Here is a 21,686-nt window from a genome sequence, read left to right as displayed (position 1 = left end):
AATCAAATATTAGGGGAAGATGCTGGTCCATCTCAGGATTTCTCCATAGGAAGCGTCAATATTGGAAGAGCACAGAATGAAGTTCATAGATTTATGAAAAGAAAATGCCACTTGATAATTTGATGCCCAGCTCAACTATTATTTGAGTGCAAAATAAAGAGAGAGCTTTTGTTGTGTAGAGAACTCTCGCTGTCTTCTTGAAGAATTCACTAGAGGACAAAAGCAGTCCGCTCCGAGCCATCCTGTACAAAAGCTGTAACAAGTGAACTGGTGTGGAGCTCGTTATGAAACCTTATAAATTTAATATGCAGTCTAAAGCAAGGGTAGAAATGATGGCTATGGAGTGAGGATTAAATATTATAGGCCATAACACTGCGAAAATAATGATGAACTAAAGAGCAGGTGGTGGGGAAAGCATGCTGGGCGTTGGATCGGCAGCAACCTTACCATCCTTCTCGGCACAGGTCAATGGTTTAAAGCTCATTAATCAAACAGTCCAAGAATGATTATCACATTTAAGTGAATGAAGTTGTGCATGCGTGCTCAGTTGTGTCCAACTCTTTGTGACCCCATGGACTGTAGCCCACCAGGCTCCTCTGTCCATGGAACTTTCCAGGCAAGAATATTGGACCAGGTGGCCTTTTCCTCCTCCAGTAGATGTTCGCAACCCAGGGATTGAATCTGTGTCCCCTGTGTTTCCCGCACTGGCAGGAGGATTATTTACCGCTGCACCACCTGGGAAGACCTGTAAGTACAAAGCTGACAACTAGAATTAATAAGAATAATTGTGAAGCCACCTTATCTTGACCCCCCGGCTCCCATGCCCACTGGCTTGCAGCTGAACAAGGAGATTACACAAGAGACCCAGGGGAACGGGCACAGAGCCTTCTCCCTAGAGGCCCCTCAGCGCCCCTGGAGCTGCCGTGTCCCCGACAGCATGTCGCTGCTCCTGTCCACGTGGCCTGCTTCACCCACTGCTGGCTTCTTCCATGTTTCAGCAACTCTCCTTCTCCTGGTCCCTTGTTCTATAGAGCTGGCTCTTCCTACATGAAATGTACACATACAGCCTGCTTTCAGGAGAAAGAAAGAAGGGAGAGGGAAAAAAGTAAAGAAACTCAGAGAAGGCAGAAAAAATAACACAGCACTAATTATACTGGAGTGGGTAGCCGTTCCCTCCTCCAGGGGATCTTCCCAACCCAGGGATTGAACCCAGGTCTCCCACGTTGCAGGCAGATTCTTCACTAGCTGAGCCACAAGGGAAACCCACAAACGTAAAAATATTCCAATATAATTAATTATAGCAAATTTAAGAAGAGCAGTCATATGGCAAACACAACAGACATGCCCACAACATAAGGAGACATTGGGCAAGCACAAGAAGGGACAGGGCCTCGGAAGCAGATGAAACGACAGTGTCTTGGAGCAGCTAATGTTAAACGTGGAATAGGAATTACTGCAGATGGGGAGGGTCACTTGACAACGAAAAGTAATTCATCAGGGGCACATGCAAAAGTCCAAACACGCATGCACGAAACAAAACTCCAGATTTCAGCATGCCGCAGTTAATAGAACTGCAAACACAAATAGACACGTCCACCACCATTCTGCGAGACTGTAATAGAGCTTTCACAGTAAATCAAGAGAGCAAACAGATGAGTAGATGAAAGATCAGAGCGACACAGTTACCAATAATTAGCAAAGAGATCACATGAAAATACAGACTGTAGGAGCATGCACCTCAAACTTGCAGGATTGACTTTCTTTTTAAGTATACGCAGGATGTTTATGGAAATTAACCTGGATTGGACTCTAAATCAGTTAAATACTTGTGGTTTAAAGGATAAATAGCAATGTACAGTATACAACAGACATTTCTAAATAATAAAAGATTCTATGATCAAAAATGTTAGACACAGCTGATGCAAAACTGGAGAAAAGTTTACAACCTATTGGAAGGAAGAACGACCAAAAATAAGGTAACTTAAGAAGTTAGGAAAAATAACAAAAACAAAACCAACAATGTAAATATCAAAAAATATAGAATGAAGGTAATAAAAAAGAGTAGAAATTGATAAAATTGAAACCAAACTAAAGGTATTCAACATCTTCAATGTTAAAAGTTAGACTTTTAAAGAAAAATTTATCAACATTGACAACTTCCAAGAAATTGATCCAGAAAAAACTTCTAAAGACTAAAAGTCCATTGCATTTTGAGAACAAATAAACCAATACGAGGGATGTAAAAGAGGATAACTGTAATTCCAGCATGACCATATTATCTCTTCAAAGATAAGATCATTTAGAGATTGAGATGGTAGAGTGCATATTCCATCTATTTTTGCAACTTCCCCAAAACATTAATAAAATACTTTTTTAACCTGAAAATCTTTTCTGAAGTTCTAAAAAGATGGGGGTGCAAGGAATAAAAATTCTGAAGCCAAGAATAAACCAGTGAAAAATAACTAATTGGGTGAGTCTGAGAAACCTGTATTCCAAGCCGTGCACTGGAATGTGGGAACCGAGCGGATTTGTCCTCGATGCCCAGGACCTGTAGCACCAGCCCGGCCTCCGTTTGGAGAGCAAGTCGGTGCCTAGCTTTCCTCCCCCACCCCACAGCCCCTCCTCCACTTCTGCTGGAGTCTGGAGATGTAGATTCCACGTTTGGCAAAACTGAGATATGGGTACTGTATGCAAAAGACTAAGACATAACCTGGCAGGAAACGAGAGATGAGAAGATTGTCTTCTGGGGAATCAGCCAACCAAAGAGAAAACATCTAAATGCACCTTGTGTCTCCAAGGTGATGAGTTCCCACAGAATGGGCCATCAGCCTGTCCTTGTAGCAAAATCCAGATTCCATGAGTTGACCTTGTAAAGCTTCCAAACACGCTGCACCATGAGCCGTCATCCCAAGAGTGTCAAGTGGAGGAAAAGTTTCCAACGTGGGAGGCAGCGGCCCGAGCTACAAACAGAGCCCCACCAATTGGAGGAAACAAGGACTTTTCAGAAGCAGAAACTTTCCCCAAAGTCATCATATACCCCAGAGAAATAAGAAAAATATTGCAATAATAAAACAAGAACAACATGCTATCTATAACACACGAGGACATTCAGAGAACAGTAACAAAATAGTGATTGGAAATTAAAAACATGGTGGTCAAAATGAAAAAACTCTATAGAAAGATAAAATTGAAACAGGATAAAATTGAAACAATCTCACAGTGAGGCAAACTCACAAAAAGTAAGCAGACATAAAGGGAAAGAAATGAAAAATAAAGAAATCAAATTAGAAGATCAGTTCAGAAGGCCCAACATCCCAATAATAGACATTATAGACGAGAAAAGTAAAAATATATTAAACAAATAGAAGAGATTAAATCAACAAAAAAAATCAAGAAAATTTCTCAGAAATAAAGGGCGTGGGTTGATGGATTAAAAAGGCCCTGCAGATATCTAGCACAGGAATGAAAAGAAGCCTACACCGAGGCCCCTCCTGTGAAACTGGACAACAGTGAAGAGACCACGCTCTAACCTTACTTGTAGAAAAGTTGGTTCAAAGGGTGGAATTAACAAGGCCTGGGGTTTCTCAATAGCACGACAGGAATGCAAAAGACAGTGATGGGCCTTTTTAGAGTCAGAAGAAAAACAGTTTCCAACCAGAATTCTTTACCCAGCCAAACCCTCCAGTGTGTTTTGATAGTCAACAATAAAATAAAATATGTAGAAAAAGATAAAAACCACTTTGGACAGGTGGACTCTAAAACCATTTCTTCCCTAGAGTGCTTTCCTGGGAGGCTCGGGAGGTCGTGACCACCTGCTGAGAGCAGGAGCCCATGAGGGCTCAGGACAGCCGACATGCAGTGCGGAGTGTGGCCGCCACCCTCAGGTGAAGGCCTCCGTGTGGACAGCCGTCCACCAGGTGCAGAGGTCACCATGCCCGGATGGGAGGGCATCCCTGTCGACGGGCAGGGGGAGGTTCACCCAGGGCCTCACCCCGACTGTGTCAGCGTCTGACCCAAGCTCTGTGCACCTGGACTGCTGACCGGGGTCCTTCTTTGGCCATTCCTTGGCCGTGTGCATGGCTCACCTCCTCCTGGTATTCTGGGCCATCTGAGGGCGTGCACCCCACTGCACAGACGGGGCTGTTCTGGGCTCATCCTGGGAGCTGGAGGAGGGTGGGGGCTGTCCGCACAGCTGTGGCTGTGACTATGGCCGTGCTCCTCCCAGACACCAGCTCCTGGCCGGCACTACAGCCCCTGCAGGGCCCGCAGCCTCTGCGAGCCCAGGGGTCCCCTCCTTACTCACAACCTGCTCGGGGCACTCTGCAGAAGGCTGCACTGACTCTCCAGGGTGCCAGGCTTCCCAGCACTCTGCTGAGCTTGTTTTCTGGGTGCCTTCCCTGTGCGGAGGCCACGGTGTTCTGACCTTTAAACCTAGCTCCCTGACTGTTACTCTCACAGTAAACCCAGTGACAGGAGGCACGGATATGTTCTTAGCTTACAAACTCTTAAAGATGTAGGAATGCGATTTCCACAGGGTCAGGGAGATGATGGCTCTGGGGAGAGGGCGGGAGAAGGAAAGGTTGCGGTGAGGTCGTGGCGGCTTCGTCAGGCCTGGGGAGGTTCTGACTCTTCACGGAAAGGCGGGCAGGATGCGTTTCCTGTGTTACCGCTGCTCACCAGCTTCGTTGAATGAGTGATGTGATACATCTCACAGTAAAGACATTAAAGGTGAGAGAACGCTATGAACACATCTGTCCTGATAAATATGCAAACCAAAGTCAACTTGAAAAGTGTCTGATGAAGTATAACTTCCCAAAAATGATCCCCAAAGAAGCAGCAAGCCTAAAAAGACCTGTAAGAGTTAAAGAAACTGCACTGGTCTTTTAAAGGCCATCTATCCTATATTTTCAATTTAAAAAGAGGCACAGATAGCTTTATGGGTGAATTCTACCAAATAGTCAATGAACAGAAATCATTCCAATTTCATAAAGAATTGTCCAGACAATAAAAAATGAAAGGACTCTTTTTATGAGGTATCTCTTGATCCCAAGTCAGTGAAGGGCAGTATAAGAGAAGTGTAGGTCAATATAATTTATGAGCCTAGGTTTAAAAATCAATCAAAGTGTTAACAATTCAAATGCGGTAATCCATTAAAAATTACTGATGATCAAACTGAGTTTTCTTAGGAATAAAAGGATGCATTAATACCACATGTATAATTCACCACTTAAAAACATACAGTTATGAGAATAGCGGCAAGAAAGTGCATTTAAAAAATTTAACTTCATTTTTGATAAAAGCTCTGAAAAAGCTATGAATAGGAGAGTATTTCCTTAAGTTGATATAGGTTATCTATAAAAACGGACCACAGACATGATACTTCAGTATAAAACTTCTAGACACACTCTCTTTAAAATCTGGGACAATTTACGAGTATTTCAATTTGGTGGAGTAAAACGAGACAAATAGTAAAAGATTTAAAAGGAAAAATGTGACACTATTGCCAGACAATTTTGTGGCATCAACAGACATATTCAAAATAAGCTTCTCAAAGTTGCTTTCTGTAAAACCTAAAGGAATGAACACTTAGTAGATGAAAACCTGTTAAAGAGAAAATAACACAATGACAATGAAAGACAATCAGAAGATCTAAATAAATATTTAAATAAACGTTATGTTGATTTATGTAAAGTCTCAATACCTATAAAATGCCATATTCATTAAGTTCAATGCATGTCTCATTAAAATTCTAATATTTTTGGTAGAACTAGACAAAGCAAATTTAAAGAGTTTATATTTGGATATGTGGTATTTATAACAGTTGATATTTACAGGGCACAAATGCGACACTTACAAAATGCACATGTATTTCAAATCAATACAGTACATTCACCACAATAGATCATACAATGGGCCATCAAACAGGCTCAATTTCAAAGGGCTGAAATCACACATAATACTTTCTTTGGCCACAATGCAACTAATTTAGACCTCAGTAACCCTAAAATATCTAGAAAATCCCCAAATGTTTAGAAGTTAAATAACCCATTTCTGAACAATCTATGGATCAAAAATAAATAACAAAGCAAATTAGAGAAATACTCTGAACAGGATGATAATGAAAACACAACAGACCCACACACGTGCGATGCAGCAGAACCAACTCTGGGAGAGAGAGCTACAGCTTTAAATGTTTACATTAGAAAAGAAGGAAATCCAAAATGAGATGTGCAGACGTTCACGTCAATAAGGCAGAAAACAGGATTAGAGTAAATCCAGAGCAGGAGGAAGAAAGGGAGAGACAGGAGCCCAGATCAGTGAAGCAGAAAGTAGAGGGGCTTGTGAGGGTGGGGGGTGAAGAAGGACCAGAGGCGGCTTTGGGTCTGGTGGGCACATCCTTTATCTTGACTATGGATGTTGGGAGCTGAATTGTGTCCCATCAAAACTCCTATGTTGAATCTCCAACCCCCAAGGTGGTGATCCTTGGAGGTGGAGGCTTTGGGAGGTATTTAGGGTTGGATGAGGTCAGGAGGGTGGGGCCCTGGTCCTATGGGATTGGTGACCTTCTAGGAAGAGACACCCTGTCTCCTTGTCTCTCTCCATCTCCCCCTCTTTGCCTCCCTCCCCTCTTCCCCCTCACCCTGTGAGTTCACAGAGGCAGCCACCTGTAACCCAGGGGGAACGCTCTCCCCAGGAGCCCAACCAACCAGCACCTCCATCTTGGACTTTCCAGCCTCCAGGATGGTGAGAGATTAACTCCTCCCACCCTTATTTAAGCCAGTCTGCCCGTGGTTTGTTGTTACAGCAGACTGAGATGGGGCAATGATTTCAATGGTGTGCATACATGTCAAAACGCTGACATGTTCCACAGTTGTATGCTTGAAATATGTGCAGTTAATTGCACATCCATCATAACTGTATGGGCTTCCCCGATAGCTCAGTTGGTAAAGAATCCGCCTGCAATGCAGGAGAGCTGGGTTCAATCTCTGGGTTGGGAAGATTCCCTGGAGAAGGGAAAGGCTACTCACTCCAGTATTCTGGCCTGGAGAATTCCAAGGAATGTATAGTCCATGGAGTTGCAAAGAGCTGGACATGACTGAGCAACTTTCACTTTCACAACTTTGTAAAGCTGCTTTTTAAAATTCCACCATTTGGTTTCATTGCTTTTCTCTATTAACTTATTCACTTTCTATTTCACTGATCTCTGCCTTACCTGTATCATCTTCTTCCTGTGTACATGGAGTTTGCTTGCGTGCATGCATGCTAAGTTGCTTCAGTTGTGTCTGACTCTTTGCAACCCCAGAGATCGTACCCTACCAGCCTCCTCTGTCCATGGGATTTCCCAGGCAAGAATACTGGGGTGGGTTTCTATGCCCTCCTCCAGGGGATCTTCCCAACGCACGGATTCAACCTGCATCTCTTAGGTCTCCTGCATTGGCAAGCAGGTTCTTTACCACAAGGGCCACCTGGGGAGCCCTTCATGGAGTTTTCTCTGCTCCTTTCTCTGGTTTCTTAAGGAGGAAGCTGATATCAATCACTTCAGACCTTTCCCCCTTCCTAATATAATCTTTTAAAGCACTGCACTGGCTACATTGAAGAGATTTTCAGTGCAGTGTGTTTTTATTTTCATTCAAGTTAAAATATTTAAATTAATTTAATTAAACATGTAAAGTTCACAGTTTTTCTTACCTCCTGGATTGTTTAGAAGGTATTTCCAAGTATTGGGGAATTTTCCAGATATTGTTTTCTGATTGATTTCTAACTTAATTCAGTTGTGGTCAGAAAGCATGTATTATATGACTTTCGTTCCTTGAAATTTTTTGAGATTTGTTTTTTGTTCAGCATTTGGTCTGTCTTGGATCATCTCCCATGTGTCCTGAAGAGAGTGTGAGTAAACGTAGTTCATTAGAATGTCTGAAGTTAACAAAGACTGATCAGACATGTACAACTTCTTTTGAACAGAGTTTAGTAATCTGAGAAAATACAGGCACTCAGCCCTACCATGGGTCCTGGCATGTGTAGGGGCCATTCTGTTGGTGGAATGCTCTAGAAGTGTAATTAGGTACTGGCTGGTCTTATCTGAGTCATCCACGGCCTTACTGATTTTGTGTTTCTTTCATCAGTTACTGATGGCAGAATAATGATATCTCCATTTCTAACGGTTACGGTCTCCAAATTTCCTTTCAGTTTTGTCCATTTTGTTCCATGTACTATGTATTCATTTTCAGGCACATATACATCTATAATTACTTTATTTTCCTGATATACGGACACTTCGTCATTATTGAATGGTCCTTTTCATGATACTGTTCCTTGTCAGAGACTCCATCTCGTCTATTATTACTCATAAATCCCCTCCCGATTTCTCACGCCTGTCGTCTGGATGGTACAAGTTGTCCATTCTTTCACTGTGTGTGTTTCCTGTTAGGGTTTGTCTGCATAAAGCACATATTTTGTTCTCATTGTTTAATCCCATCTGTCCTCTCTTGACTTTTCATTGGATTTTCTTCTATTTAACATGTAGCTGATGATGTGCTTGGGTTTGGGGCCAGCTCACTGTCTTCTCCATGTTCTCAGCTCCTGTTTCTACAGCCTCCCCTTCCTGCCTTCCTGGGCTCACCGCATATCATTAGCACACCACTTTCCTGCCACTTTCAACTTTCCAGGTAAAATTCGGCTTTTAGAAGTTGCACAGTGGATTATACTATGTTATCACACCTAATTTAAGATTAATATTAAGTGACTTCTGAAAAAATAGGAACTTTGTAACAGAAAATTTTCTATCTGCAACCATCATCTCTTGGGCTATATGCCTTTATATAAGACAAGTAAAACCTCTGTACGTTTGAAACCCAACAAAATGTATTTTGAAGAAATCATGAAATTGTGTACACACTACTATTGTTTGTATTTATATGATGCTTGATCATTTCTTGCACTGCGAGGCTACTGGCAGGGAATTTTCTTGGCTTTATTTTACTGGAAATGTCTTTATTTCACATTCTATTTTGAGGGATAGTTTTTCTGGAAGTAGATTCTTTGTTTGGTAGATTTTTTTTCTCCTAGACACTTCCAGTGTGACTCTGCAGTGTCTGACCTCCATGTTGGTTTTCTGTTTGCTTTTGTAAAAAAATAGAATTATAGTTGATTTTCAGTGTTGTTAGTTTCAGGTGTACAGCAAAGTTATTCAGTTATACATAAATACATACATATTCATAAATCTATTCTATTTCAGATTCTTTTCCCTTATAGGTTATTACAAAATACTGAGCATAGTTCCCTGCACTATTCAGTAGGTCCTCGCTGGTTCTCTGGTTTGCACATAGTAGTGTGTGTATGGAGAAGGCAATGGCACCCCACTCCAGTGTTCTTGCCTGGAGAACCCCAGGGATGGCGGAGCCTGGAGGGCTGCCGTCTATGGGGTCGCACAGAGTCGGACACGACTGAAGTGACTTAGCAGCAGCAGCAGCAGTGTGTATATGATAACCCCAGCCTCCTAACTTACTTCTCCCCTCCCCCCCTTCCCCCTTTGGTAACCATATGTTTGTTTTCTATGTCTGTGGGTCTGTTTTTGTTTTGTAAATTAATTCATTTCTGTCATATTTTAGATGCCACATATAAGTGACATCATATGATGTCTTTCTCTGACTTCACTTATTACGATAATCTCTGAGTCCATCCATATTGCTGCAAATGGAATTATTTCATTCTTTTTCATGGCTGAGTAATATTCCCTTGTATACATACATATGCATAACGTCTTCTTTGTCCGTTCCTCTGTCCGTGGCCTCCATGGTCTCTGACAGGATGTCAGCCATGGCCCTGGCACTGTCACCTCTGTGAAATGGGTTGCTTTCTCTTGCCGTTTTCAAGGATGTTGCTTAGTCTTTGTCTTTCAGAGGTTTGACCAACACGTGCTTCATTGTGGTTTCTGGTGTTTGCTCCTCTTTGGGTTGTTGACCTGAAGGATCTGTATATTCGTGTTTTCTCCAGATTTGGGAGGCCTTGGCCAGCATTCCTACAGATGCTGCTTCTACACCACATTTCCTCCTCTCATTCCAGGGGCCTAATTCCGCCTCTGTTGGACAGTTTCATAGCATCCCCAAAGGTCTCTGAAGCCTTCCCATTTTCCTTCCATAGTTTCTGTCCATTTTTCAGATTGACTCAGTTTTACTGGCCCATTTCCAGGCTCACCAGTTTGCTCCTCTGCTAGCTGCTAGCTGCTATTGAACCCATCTGGTCAACTTTTCAATTTATTTCCTAATATTGTACTTTTCAGCCCCAGAGCTACGATTCTATGTCATTGTAGCTTTCTTTGTTGACATTCTCTGCCTCTCTGCTCATTGGTACCGCATGGCATGGCAAGGCATGCATGCTAAGTCATGTCCAGCTCTCTGAGGCCCCAGGCTCCTTTGTCCATGAGATTTTCCCAGGCAAGAATACTGGAGTGGGTTGTCATTTCCTCCTCCAGGGGATCTTCCCAACCAGGGATTAAACCCTTGTCTCTTGCCTCTGCTCCATTGGCAGGAGGGTTCTTTACCAGCTGAGCCACGGGGAAAGCCCCCTGATACCACATTGCCCTTTAGTTATTTGAACATCTTCATAAGAGCTCTTAGAAGTCTCTGATAAATCCAGCAGAAGACTGGTTCTGGGATGATTTCTATGCGTAAACTTTTTTCCTGAGTACAAATCACATATTCCTGCTTCTTTGCACATCTGGTAAATTTTGGTGGAAAGCTCAAAGGAGTATGTTGTGGGCCCTCTGCAGTGTCTGTTAGTTTTTAGGGGTTGTTGCTTTGTGTAACACTTGGCACTGGTTTTGCCTGCACTCGGACCGTGAACTCTGTCCTCCCTGAAGGGAGGAGCAGCTGATGCTTCTGCTTCGAGTGCTTGTCTTCTGGGTTTGTCTTGTGTTCTTTGGTTTCCAGCTCTGCTCACTTTAAACCCTGACTCCGTGTGTGTGTCCTACACCTCTGTGGTCGAGCGCTCAGCTGAGGCTTTGGGCAGAGTCCACTAAGGTCGGGGTCTCGCCCACTTTCTGGGCCTTTGGCTTCTGTCTTCGTTGGTCACCCCGTGCTCCTCCTTCTGATGCCTCAAGCTGCAGCGTCTCCTCTCGCAGTGGCCTGGACCGTGCAGGCTGGAGAGTGTCCTTTATCAAAGGCGCGGCCTTCCCATACATCATCACAAGGCTTAGTCTCCAGTTTCTGCCCCACGGTCCCGTGTCGCCTAGTAATCAGCCAGGAACTTGGGCAAACTGGATACTCAGTCCTGGATCTGGACCTGTCTGTGTCCCCTGCTCACAAACGTGCTCTTTCTTCACCTTCCTGCTGCCTGCTGCTCCTCTGTCTCCTGCTGCCTTACCCTCCGAGGCCGTGCGTTTTCATCACCACAGCTGGGATTGGGAGTAGCCCCAGAAAGAAAGCCACAAAGTTGCAGTTTTTACCTGATCAGCAGCTGCCTTCCAAAAGTAAACGTGTCCCTGTTTCTTCCTGCCTCTATTCAGTGCCTTCAGAGGGTTGTGTTGGAGAACTGGATTCAGGTTTTGTGGTTGTTTCTTGGAAAGAGTTGCCAACCTTACCATTCTCCAGTAACCAGCATCCCACCTCCCTGGTCCTTGTTCCCTTCTGAACCTCCAAGATTCCGGCCAGTGATCTGCTGGGGCCTGTCTCTCAAGGCCTGGGAAGATGGTCTTCCTCGTGCACGCAGGTTGGCATTCCCTTTATCGAAGAGGAAATGTTTGAACAGGGCCCAGGAGATGCTGCTTTGAATAGGCGTCTTTTTTCTGCCAATGGCGTGAAGTGTCTGAAGCACGTGGTGGGGACCCTGTGGGTGTAGCCGTGGACTGTGCCCTGCAGGGGAGGGGTGCCGACCAGGGCTGGTGCCAGGAGAGGCCACGTCATGTCACACCTGGGATCCCGCCGTAGGACAGGGCATCACCCAGGGCCGGGTCTGCAGGCGTGTGCAGTGGTGGCAGTAGAGATGATGCTGGGGGTGGCGCCTGCGTGAGCCTCAGGGAGCGGAGGGCAGATCCAGACCCGACTCTCAAAACACCTGAGTGGAAAGGAGGGCGGAGCTGAGCTCCAAACCTCCAGCCCCAGGAGACTGCCCTGGGGTCCTAACAGAAGGCTGTTCTGGTTCACCAGGTCAGGACCACTTGGGCTGTGATGGGCCCTGGCCCCCGTGCCCAGCAGTGTGCTCACCGAGGGAGATAGCATTGACCCGTCTGCTTGCGGGGGTCGTCGTCCCTTCCCTCCCCTCACCCTGCGGCAGAGCCTGGACCCAGCACCGCATCTGCTCTGTTCCCCGCTGCCCCCCATCCCCGGGCTCGTCCCGCGCTCGGTGGGCTGCGGTGAAAGCACAGGTGAGTGAGTGTGGGAGGGCATCTCAGCCCCGGGAGCCAGGAGCCAGGAGGGCTGGACCTGCCCAGGCGGCACCCAGGTGAGCTGGGGGCTGGGAGCCGTGGCCACAGCCCTGGTTCCCGTGCGCCTGTTCCCTACAGCATCTTCCCTTTTGCATGTTTTTTCTCCATTATTTGGAAAACCACAGTTCATCTGGAGTCCACACCTGACGCTGCATCTGTGCTCCGGGACGGACGCTGCTGTCGGACGTTTCTGGGCCCCCGGGCGCCCCTGCCCCGTGCCTGCTGGACTGTGGGGCTCGTGTTTGGGGGACTTCTCAGGAGTGGCCGGGTAGAGGGGTGTCCCTGCAGAAGGACGCTGGGCTGGGCCCTGTGCCACACTGTGCCAGGCCGGGACCACCCTCCTGTCACTGAGGAAACTGTGCTCCCCCGAGCCCAGACCCTCCTCCTGTGGATAACAGCTGGGGCCGGACACAGACATCCAGGCACTGACACACACCGTGGACACTCCCACGGACATACACGCATGTGCACACACATTCACACACACAGACACATTCACACACATGTGCACACACACAAAGAGACATTCACACAGACACACAGACACACAGACACACAGACACACACAGACACACACACACACACACATCCCAGGATCAAATAGCTGCTGGAAAGCTAACTGGGAAAACAGAAATTTCTTTGACCATGTGGCAAAGCAGGCTCCCATTAACAGACAGCCCACTAGCATCTGAGCACAAGCCTCACCCACTGCTGTAGAATATTAACATTTTTATCGTCCTCCCCCAGGCAGGTATGTCCTTGGAGCCTCACTGGAAGGGCCTCCAGGACAGCCCTGGCCAGCACGGGGAGGAGCAGCCCTACTGCCCGCCTCGGAGCTCTGCTCAGACCCTTGCCCCCTCCGCACTCAGCTCCACCCTGCAGGAGACTGTGGCCCCTCCTGTGGGACGCAGAGTGCACGCCCGCCTCCCCTGAGCCGTGCTCCTGGGGTCGCTGGGACTGAGGGCTGCACTCTGGGGGCTGGAGACCACCCTGAGTCCTGAACAGCCCCCCACAAGCCTTGACCTTGACTTCACCTTGACTATGGAACACAGAAGCCAAATCACCCGATCACAGCAAAGATGATCTTTTCTGGATGAAGGAGACTGTTCAGAAATTCCCTGGATAGGAGCAAAGTCCAGGAGCATGGATCCCAGTGACCACATGGTCTCTGGGGGGAGGTCAGGGTGCTCGCTGTCGTTCCTGTAGCTAATGTTTCTTGTCTTCTTGTGAAAAGAGTGTCTGCACTTAAGGGGACGTAGCAGGGCTGACAGGGTCTGGGGGAGCCCCACACAGAGGAGGCTGAGTGTCTGTACCCGCCTGATCCACGCCGGGACACCCCCTCCCCACGTCCGCGACACAGACTATTTCCCCTAAGGGACGGGCCGCCTCAGGCCGCAGCTCACCCCTGGATGATTGAGGGGCTCTCACAGTCATAATTAAGGGGAAGTTTATGAACCCCAAGCAGAAAAGTAAGTTTAATTATTTGCAAGTCAGAAGCTCAGTCTCTCTGGGTGACTTACGACAGCCAGCCTCCAGCCTTGGGGATGAGATCGGTTCCGTTTTAGGCATTAAATTGATAACTTGACCAAATCGATTTCATTAGCAAGTCTGTCATATCCGCAGTTACTGATGGGCACTCGGCCCAGGAGCTGACCACAGCCCTGTGAAAGCTGGAGGAGGTGGCGGCTCCACAGAGCTGGCGGCCTGTGTGGAAACACTCCTGCCGGGATGCGCGCTCATCACTGGGTCTGCCCTCTGCCCCGGGGTCGTCTGGGACTGCTCTTGTCCTCGGGGTTCATGGGCCCGAGGTGGTGCGGGCATCCGGTGGGTCCCAGGCACCGTTCATGGGCCCCGAGGCGGTGGGGGCATCCGGTGGGTCCCGGGCACCTGCTCAGGTGGGGTGAGGGCCTGGTCCCCCGAGCAACACGGGGTGCTCCTGTAGGGACAGTGGCCTCCCCGGGCGCACAGCGGAGTCGAGCCGCTCCTGGACTGTGTGGGTCCCGGGACTCAGTGCTGAGCTCACGCTCCTGAGCACTCAGCCCGAGGTCCTCCAACCTCCTCCCTCCACCTGCCAGGTTGCACGGGGGACAGGGCCCCCTTCCGTGTCCCAGGAGTCCTGGGCAGGGTCTTTCGGCCCAGTGTGGCCCCACCTCCCTGAGCCAGTCAGATGGTCTCACGGTGGGCTGTGGGCCCCAGCGTGTTAGCTGACCCATGCACGACGTGGCCTTTCTGGGATGAGATGGAGCTGGCACACGGGGCCACGGACCCCACGTGGGCAGGGCTCATCCGCGTCTCTCAGAAGGTAGCCCAGGCTGCCCATCTGTCAGGCTCGGTGAGGCCTCGTCCCTCAGAAAGGTCCTGGGAGTTCTCACCGATGGGGCCCGGGGTGGGAGGGGCAGCCCGGCCTGTCCTTGACATGTGGGGCTGGGCCTGGACGTTCCCACCGGTCACTCAGGGGTGGACTTTGCTCCGGGGTTTGCAGCCAACCTCTCCCCGAGGGCTGGCCCTGCCGAGGCCGCACAGTGTCAGACTGAGTGTCACCTGGAAGGTGCCTTGGGGCGACCCTCCTCCCCGCTCTCCCCGGAGCGTTGGGAGCCCAGTGGTGACCTGGGGCTCAGCAGGCGTCTCGGCGTCTTCTTGACAACAGGAGCTTTTCCCTTCATTGTCTGTCTTCCTGCGAGTGAGGCCAGGCTCAAATGTGAGGGCTGTGCTGTGGAGGTTTGTGTGGAGGTAACATCTCCAAGCTCGGAGAGGCTCATGGCCAAAACGCTCCCCTTGACCGAATCTGGCGCTCGGCCAGCCTGGCGTCGGTATCCCGTGTGAGACCTGAACAGGCCCGTCTTAGCCACAGTCCTGCTGTGTCAGTCTCGGGGAATCCGCCTTCTCTGGCATGTCTACCGCAGGAGCCCCCAGCCCCTCCGTGTCCAGTCCTGGCCTCCTGTCCACTCTGCTCCTTGGCTGTAAGTCCCCAGCTGTCCGTCTGCTGTGCTGGGAGTGGAACCTGACCTCTCCTGTTGCAGTGGTCCTCGGTGGAATCTTCCTGACCATTTCCACGTGCCTCAGAGTGAAAATGTTCATTGCTCACTCGTGTCTGGCTCTTTGTGACCCCATGGACTATAGCCTACCAGGCTCCTCTGTCTATGGGATTTCCCAGACAAGAATACTGGAGTGGGTGGCCATTCCCTTCTCTAGGGGATCTTCCCGACCCAAGGATCGAACCCAGGTCTCCCGCATTGTGGGCGGATTTTTTACCATCTGAGCCACGAGGGGAGAGTGACTTTTCCTTAGCGCTCGCCCTCTACAGAGCTGAGCTGCTGGGAGGCGGGGACACCTCCGTGGCTGGCCTCCTTTCTTGCCTCCCAGGCTCACTCCCCGTCTTTACCACGGGGCCAGACGGTACAGCTGGCCTGGATGGCCAGCTTCTGGGCTCCTTTTGCCCTGGAATGAAGCCCTCTCCTGGCGAGGGGCCCCCAGGGGTGAAGGGCCAGCAACATCACAGGCATCACTGGGTGCCACCCCAGCAGCAGGGGCCCCTGCACCCCCACCAGGAAGGAGGCAGGTTTCCTCCCTGTGGGGCTGGCAGAACGAATAAATGAGGTGACATCTATAAAAGCAGAAAATAACTGTGGTTATTATTTTAAAGCAACTCCATGACCCTGGGCACAGAGGAAGAAATAAAAACAATTTAAGATCCAGTGTGTCCCCTAAGGAAGCCAATGGCTAAATGGAGAAGATGCGTGACCAGGAGACCAGCTGGTCAGCCGGAAGGGGGCCCGCGGGTCCTCCAGGGCAATGAGACCAGGGAGCCCACCCCTCCTTCAGGAGGGACGTCTGATGCCCAGGTCGGGAAGAGTGGAGGGGTGACGGCCCGTGCGTTGAGTGATCAGGCCCTGCCTTGGAGGTCTGGAGGGTGGCTGAGAGACAGAAGGACAGATGGACGTCTGGAACAGACGAGGGCTGTGAGCTTTGACCTGACCAGTGGAGCTGGGGACACAGGGCAGCACCTGTGAAAGTCCGCATGCGGTTCCTGGTCTGGGAGCTGCTGGGTCCCCTGTCCACGTGACAGGGCCCCCAGGGCAGGACAGAGGGTGTGAGCAACCCCCGTGGAATGGGGGCATCGTAGTAGGCGGTGGCCAGCAAGTCCTGGTGTGGGGTGAAGAGTGCTGGTGGGCAAACACGGGGACGTGTGCTGGGAGGGCAGGCTGCCGTCCTGAGGTCCTGGAGCTGCGCTGAGAGGCCCAGACACCCGTTTCAGGCCGCTCCTTGCCCCCCCACCCATGGGGCCCCTGAGCCCACTTCCGCCCACTCCTGTCTGCCTTCTCTAGCCCCTCCCCGAGCACCCACGGCCCCCATCTCCTCCAGGAGCCCCTTCCGCACCCCGGTTGTTGCCTCTCCCTGGGCTGGGCTGACCCAGCCATTCAGGGAGCCTCCTGAGCCATGAAGCAGCGCCTCTCGGTGGCACTCGGGCGCTGTCACAGGTTCTGCTGGGGACGCCGCGCCCACTGTCAGCTCAGACCAGCAGGACGAGAGGCGGCTCCCCCTCTTCTTGCTGAGCCCAGCACCTGGGAACCTCTGGGAACCTCCCGAGCCTCACCTCCACAGGGGTTTCAACAGAAGCATGCTCTGGTGGGTGCCAGCCTCTCTGGGTGATGGTGTGTGACTTGCATCCCTGACCTAGGAAGTGCTCAGCACACGAGGGTGACCATGAAAATAGGCAGGTGTACACACACACACACACACACACACACACACGGGCACACTCCCTGCACAGGCATGTACAGCAGTCGTGGTTGGCTGGTGCGGGAACTGACCGTGGAGGGCGTGCCTGATCGCTGTAGAGACAGTCACAGTGGGATCGGCTTAAGAAGCTCTGCCCGGCCCCTGACCTGGAACGTCACCTGCCCCCGCAGGCAGGTGCCCCCAGGCCCCCCATCACCCGCAGCCTGCTTCACTCCTTCCAGGAGGTGGTGCCACTGGGCTCCGAGAGATGGGGTGGTGTTGGAGGCACTGACTCACGGAGTCACCCCTAAATCAGCCCCCGCCCTCCTGTGCTCTCAGGCCGCCGGGCGCCAGGTGATTCGTGCGCTCCTTCTCCTTGCTCTCCAGGAACCTGGTGAGCTCGGCCCAACTCCCTCCATTCCACCAACGGGAAACCTGAGGCCCAGAGCGCAGGCGCCTCCGGGCTGTGCGGGCAGCCGGACAGGGCCCACTCCCAGACTCCTGCCCCTCTCAACACACAGCGGGCAGCCTTCGCAGCCCAGGGTCGTGTCCCTGGGGAGCACGGCCCTCCAGCAAGGCTGTCCAGCAGTGGCTGGAGAGCAGTCCTTTCCCTCCTGGGGACAGGTCCACGCCCGCCCAGCCTCAGATCACAGCCGGGCAGGGACCAGGCCCCATGGGGGGAGTGTGTGACCATCCCCCACATGGTGAGGTGGACCTCACGTCCTCTCCCCACCCTGCAGGTGGGCAGCAGGGAGGCCTGTCGCCTTTGGTGGGTCAGGAAACTGAGGCCAGAAGCTCAAATAAGCAGTTGACAGTTGCAGAGCTGTCATGGCAGAGCCAGACTTGGCTCAGTCTGGAGTGGACAGGGCAGAGGGGCGCGGCCGGGAAGAGGGGCGTGGCCAGGTCAGGGGAGGCATGGCAGGGGCAGGGGGTGTGGCTGGGGCAGAGGGGCGTGGCCGGGTTAGGGGAGGTGTGGCCGGTTCAGGGGCTGCGAAGCCAGAGCCAAGGAGACCGGCAGACGTTGCTTCCACGCGGAGGGCTTTGCAGTGGGTTCTAGATGCCTGAGTGTCCCCACATCACGGAGACGCCGTCGCCGGGCACCCTGGCTTGTGGCGGGAGGGGAGAGCCCTGGTGATGGAAAGGTCGGCCTCAGAGCGGTCAGCTGTCACTGCAGCGCCGCCCAGCCCCTCTGCACAGGTACACTGGGCTCCGCTTGGAGATGAGGGTCTGCTTTCATGAACCCTGGTGGTACGATGCTCTTTCTCTTTCCTCTGGCCTCACAATTCTATTTTCCCCTGCTATGCCCAGAAGGCTCTGAATGGGGGAGGTTACTTTCCTCTGGCAGGCACACCCCCTGCCCCCTTCCAGCTAATTTCTCCCTGTGCACAGAGGGAGGAGGTGAGGGCTGGTCCCTCTCCCGGTCACACTGCCCTGCCCACTTGGACTCTGATAGCCAAGTCTCCCAGCTGCTTCCAGTGGTGTAGTCCCCGGAAGGTCCTGTCTGGCACGGACGCCCAGGCTCCCTGAGAGGGAAGGGCATGCCTGGGGAGTCCTGTGGTGGCAGCTAGGCCTGCATTCTGTCCCCCTTCTTCCCTCCAGGGATGAGCCTGGCTCTTTCCCGGAGGGCTGGGTCTCCTTCACTCTCTGGAGCAGCTTCAAAGGCCAGTGAAGCCTCCTTAAATCTAGCACAGACTTCAAGATGCCCACAGCCCACTCGCCAGGCTGCAGGTCCCAGAGTTGAAATTTTATCAAGAGCAGTTGCAAGCTGACAGTCACAGTCTGCCCCGATTTGGAACACGCCGAAGTCCGCTGTTTGGATATCTGAGCGGATTTCCTACTGGAAGGGGGAGATTTCAGACAAGGGTCTCCTTCTGGAGCCCCTGAGCAGAGTTCTGCAGCTGGGCCTGGGGTCATGAGCAGAGCCTAGCTCACAGACCCCGGGGAGGGGTGAGGGCAGGTGTCTGTCAGTCTTCCCACGGGCTTGGCCGGGGATAAAGCAGTAGCTACGGCCAGGCGCTGCTCGCCCGCCTGGGGCTGGGCGCCAGGGAGCCTCCGTGGGGTCCAGAAACACCTGGAGGGCTCTCACTGCACGTGGTCACGGGGCCCACCTCCCGGGAAGGAGGCCCTGTCACCACACGCGCCCTGAGCTCTGTCTCTGCCAGCCATGCCGGCGAAAGCCCCTCCCAGGACACCGCGGCCAGCGAACAAAAGCCATGCTTATCAAAGGAGTTTCTCTTTATTTTCATAATTTAGCTGAATCAACACAAAATTGAATACTGTAAAACAAGGGGAAAAATGCTGCAACATATCAGACTCCCGGTCTCCGCCCTCAGAAGGTGTCTACACCCACTGTCGAAAGAAACGGGTGAGGGGGGAGGTGGTGGGGACGCTGGCGGGCAGGGCGGGCAGGGCGGAGGTGCGCTGGGCCGGGGACCCTCCCGAGGCCTCCCTCCCCACTCCTGGAGTGACCGCGGGCCGAGGAGCCTGGGGCCAGCCCGGGGGGGCCAGCACCCCGCGGCCGCCTCCTCTGCGATGAGAAACGCCACCCCCAGCCATCCCTTTCACCCAGGATACACGCGCCCGCGAATCTCTGGTGACTGAAGGTAACTAAATACTCATGGACGTTGGAATGGGTCTTAAATAAATGGAGTTCCTCTCCTATCTTTAGTCTATGGGTGGCTGGAACAACTTCTATATAGTTTTTTATAACATTTTTTTTAGTAGCACAGACCTAGCATAACACTCCTGTTAACTGGACTCTTAGGTAGTGAACCTCAGCTGAGACTCAGGAAGATAAACGGGCTGGCACAGGGCGGCCGGCGGAAGGCAAACGTCACTGTCCCTTACCGTGGGGCCTGGCGACCCCGCCTCGCAGGAGGGGCGCGGGAGATGCGGGTTCGGCCCGTCCCGCACCGGCTCCACCTTCTGGCATGAAGACTGAGGTCACGGGGGCACCGACTGGGAAGATGGGGTCGGCGGCCAGCTGCCCTCCAGATCTGTGAACGCGAGAGCGGTAAGAAAACAGGACACAAAGCTGGTCGGAGCAGGCGCGATCCAAGGCCTGGACACCCCCAGGACAGAGGCCCGGGGGCAGGCCCATCCAACCCAAACCAAAGGAAAGGCCGCTGGCCCTTCTGTGTCACTGGCCAGCGTGCCTGTGCTGCCCGACCTGGCCCTCAGCCCGCTGCCCCCGAGCCCTGCCCCCTCCGCACGCTGGGCGCCCCTAAGTCTGGGGGTGCACGTCCCCACCACCCACCCCAGACCCTGTGGGAGGCCCCTGTCCCGGCCCACCTCTCAGGGGGGGCTGGGGCTACCACACGAATTGTTAAATAGGATTTTCTACAAATATACAACATATAAAAACTGTTAAATATATAACTTTCGGCTTTGCAAAATACATTTAATGATCTCTTTCAAACAACTGTTACTTTCGCTTTCTTTAATTTGCTTTCTGGAGCTAAAGGGCGGTCGGATGAGACAGCAGTCATGGGAGACCCAACATGCTCTTGCGGATCCTGGATTGTCCCGCTATCTGAATGGGGCGGCGAGAGGCGCGTCGAACTAGTTAAAACAGAAAGTGATTTTAGTACGAGAAGGTCCACCTAAGTACAGAGGAGCAGATGCGCGGCGGGCTGCACTCCCTGGCAGGCGCGCCCGCGGGGTCCACGTGGGGACATCACGGGCCACGTGTCCTCCGGCCACGTCCTCCGGCCGCGTGGCGGGGGCGAGGCCCGCAGTGTTCGTGGGGCAGGGCCGCCCGGGCACGTCTCTGCCCCCGTGTACCCCCCGTTGAACCCAGGGACTCGGATGGTGAGGGCGAGTCCACGTGAAAATAGATTTTGCTCTTTGGTCTATTGAATATACTGAAAGAATAAGAAAATAAAAGCGATTCGGACAGTCTGGGGCTCGAGGAGAGGCCACATCTGCGTCCGAGACTCAGTCCTCCTGGGACCCGGTGCTGTCCTCCACGCTCGGGCTCCTCCTCGTCCTCCTCTTTCTCCGAGTCCACGCTGGGAGGGCGGCCAGGCCAGGCTCCCGGGGTGCCCGGCGTCCCGGCCCCGCTGTGTGTCCCCGGCCCGAGTCCTGGCGGAGGCTGGACAGACTCAGCGCAGGCGGCCGAGGAAGCAGGCTGTCCTCGACGGGCTAGAGAAACGGAGGGTGGGCGGATGGCAGAGGGTGGGTGGCGTCCACGATGGACCGAGGACCGTGGCCGAGCTGTGGACTCTCCAGGGAGCCGGGGCCACTCCTGGGGCCCCTCTGGGGCTGCGTTTGTCAGGAGACCTGAGAAGCAGAGAGAGGAGAGCCATCAGCCTCCACACACACCAAGGGTTCCCGTCGGGAAGGGCAGGAGCCCAGGGACCCCATGAGGGTGGCCTCACCCGGACAACGTGCTCAAAAGATGCCAACAGACCTTCTTGAGGACAAAAACTAGTTTCCAGACCCAAACTGGAGGAGAAAGCTTTGCTTGTCACAAGGAGAAGCCCCTGGGAACACTTCCGTCCTCCGGGTGGGACGCTGCCCCCAGCCCTTGGTCGTGATGGAGGGA

General features: G+C 51.9%; 1 protein-coding gene across 2 annotated transcripts in view; it reads right to left on the bottom strand.

Moving 5' to 3' along the window:
• Window positions 1-19,363: 19,363 nt before the first annotated feature.
• TAFA5 (TAFA chemokine like family member 5) overlaps window positions 19,364-21,686 on the bottom strand; it is a 175,815-nt gene continuing 173,492 nt past the window's right edge. For both annotated transcript variants that reach the window (XM_081597119.1, XM_081597120.1), the window contains exon 4: window positions 19,364-21,421. In XM_081597119.1, the coding sequence (XP_081453245.1) occupies window positions 21,413-21,421 (9 nt within the window). In that variant the 3' untranslated portion in view covers window positions 19,364-21,412. The remainder of the gene's footprint in view (window positions 21,422-21,686) is intronic.

Source organism: Giraffa tippelskirchi, chromosome 4, assembly GCF_054371585.1.
Source record: "Giraffa tippelskirchi isolate mGirTip1 chromosome 4, T2T-mGirTip1v1.2.pri, whole genome shotgun sequence".
NCBI lineage: Eukaryota > Metazoa > Chordata > Mammalia > Artiodactyla > Giraffidae > Giraffa > Giraffa tippelskirchi.
This window is presented reverse-complemented; position numbering and strand designations above follow the sequence as displayed.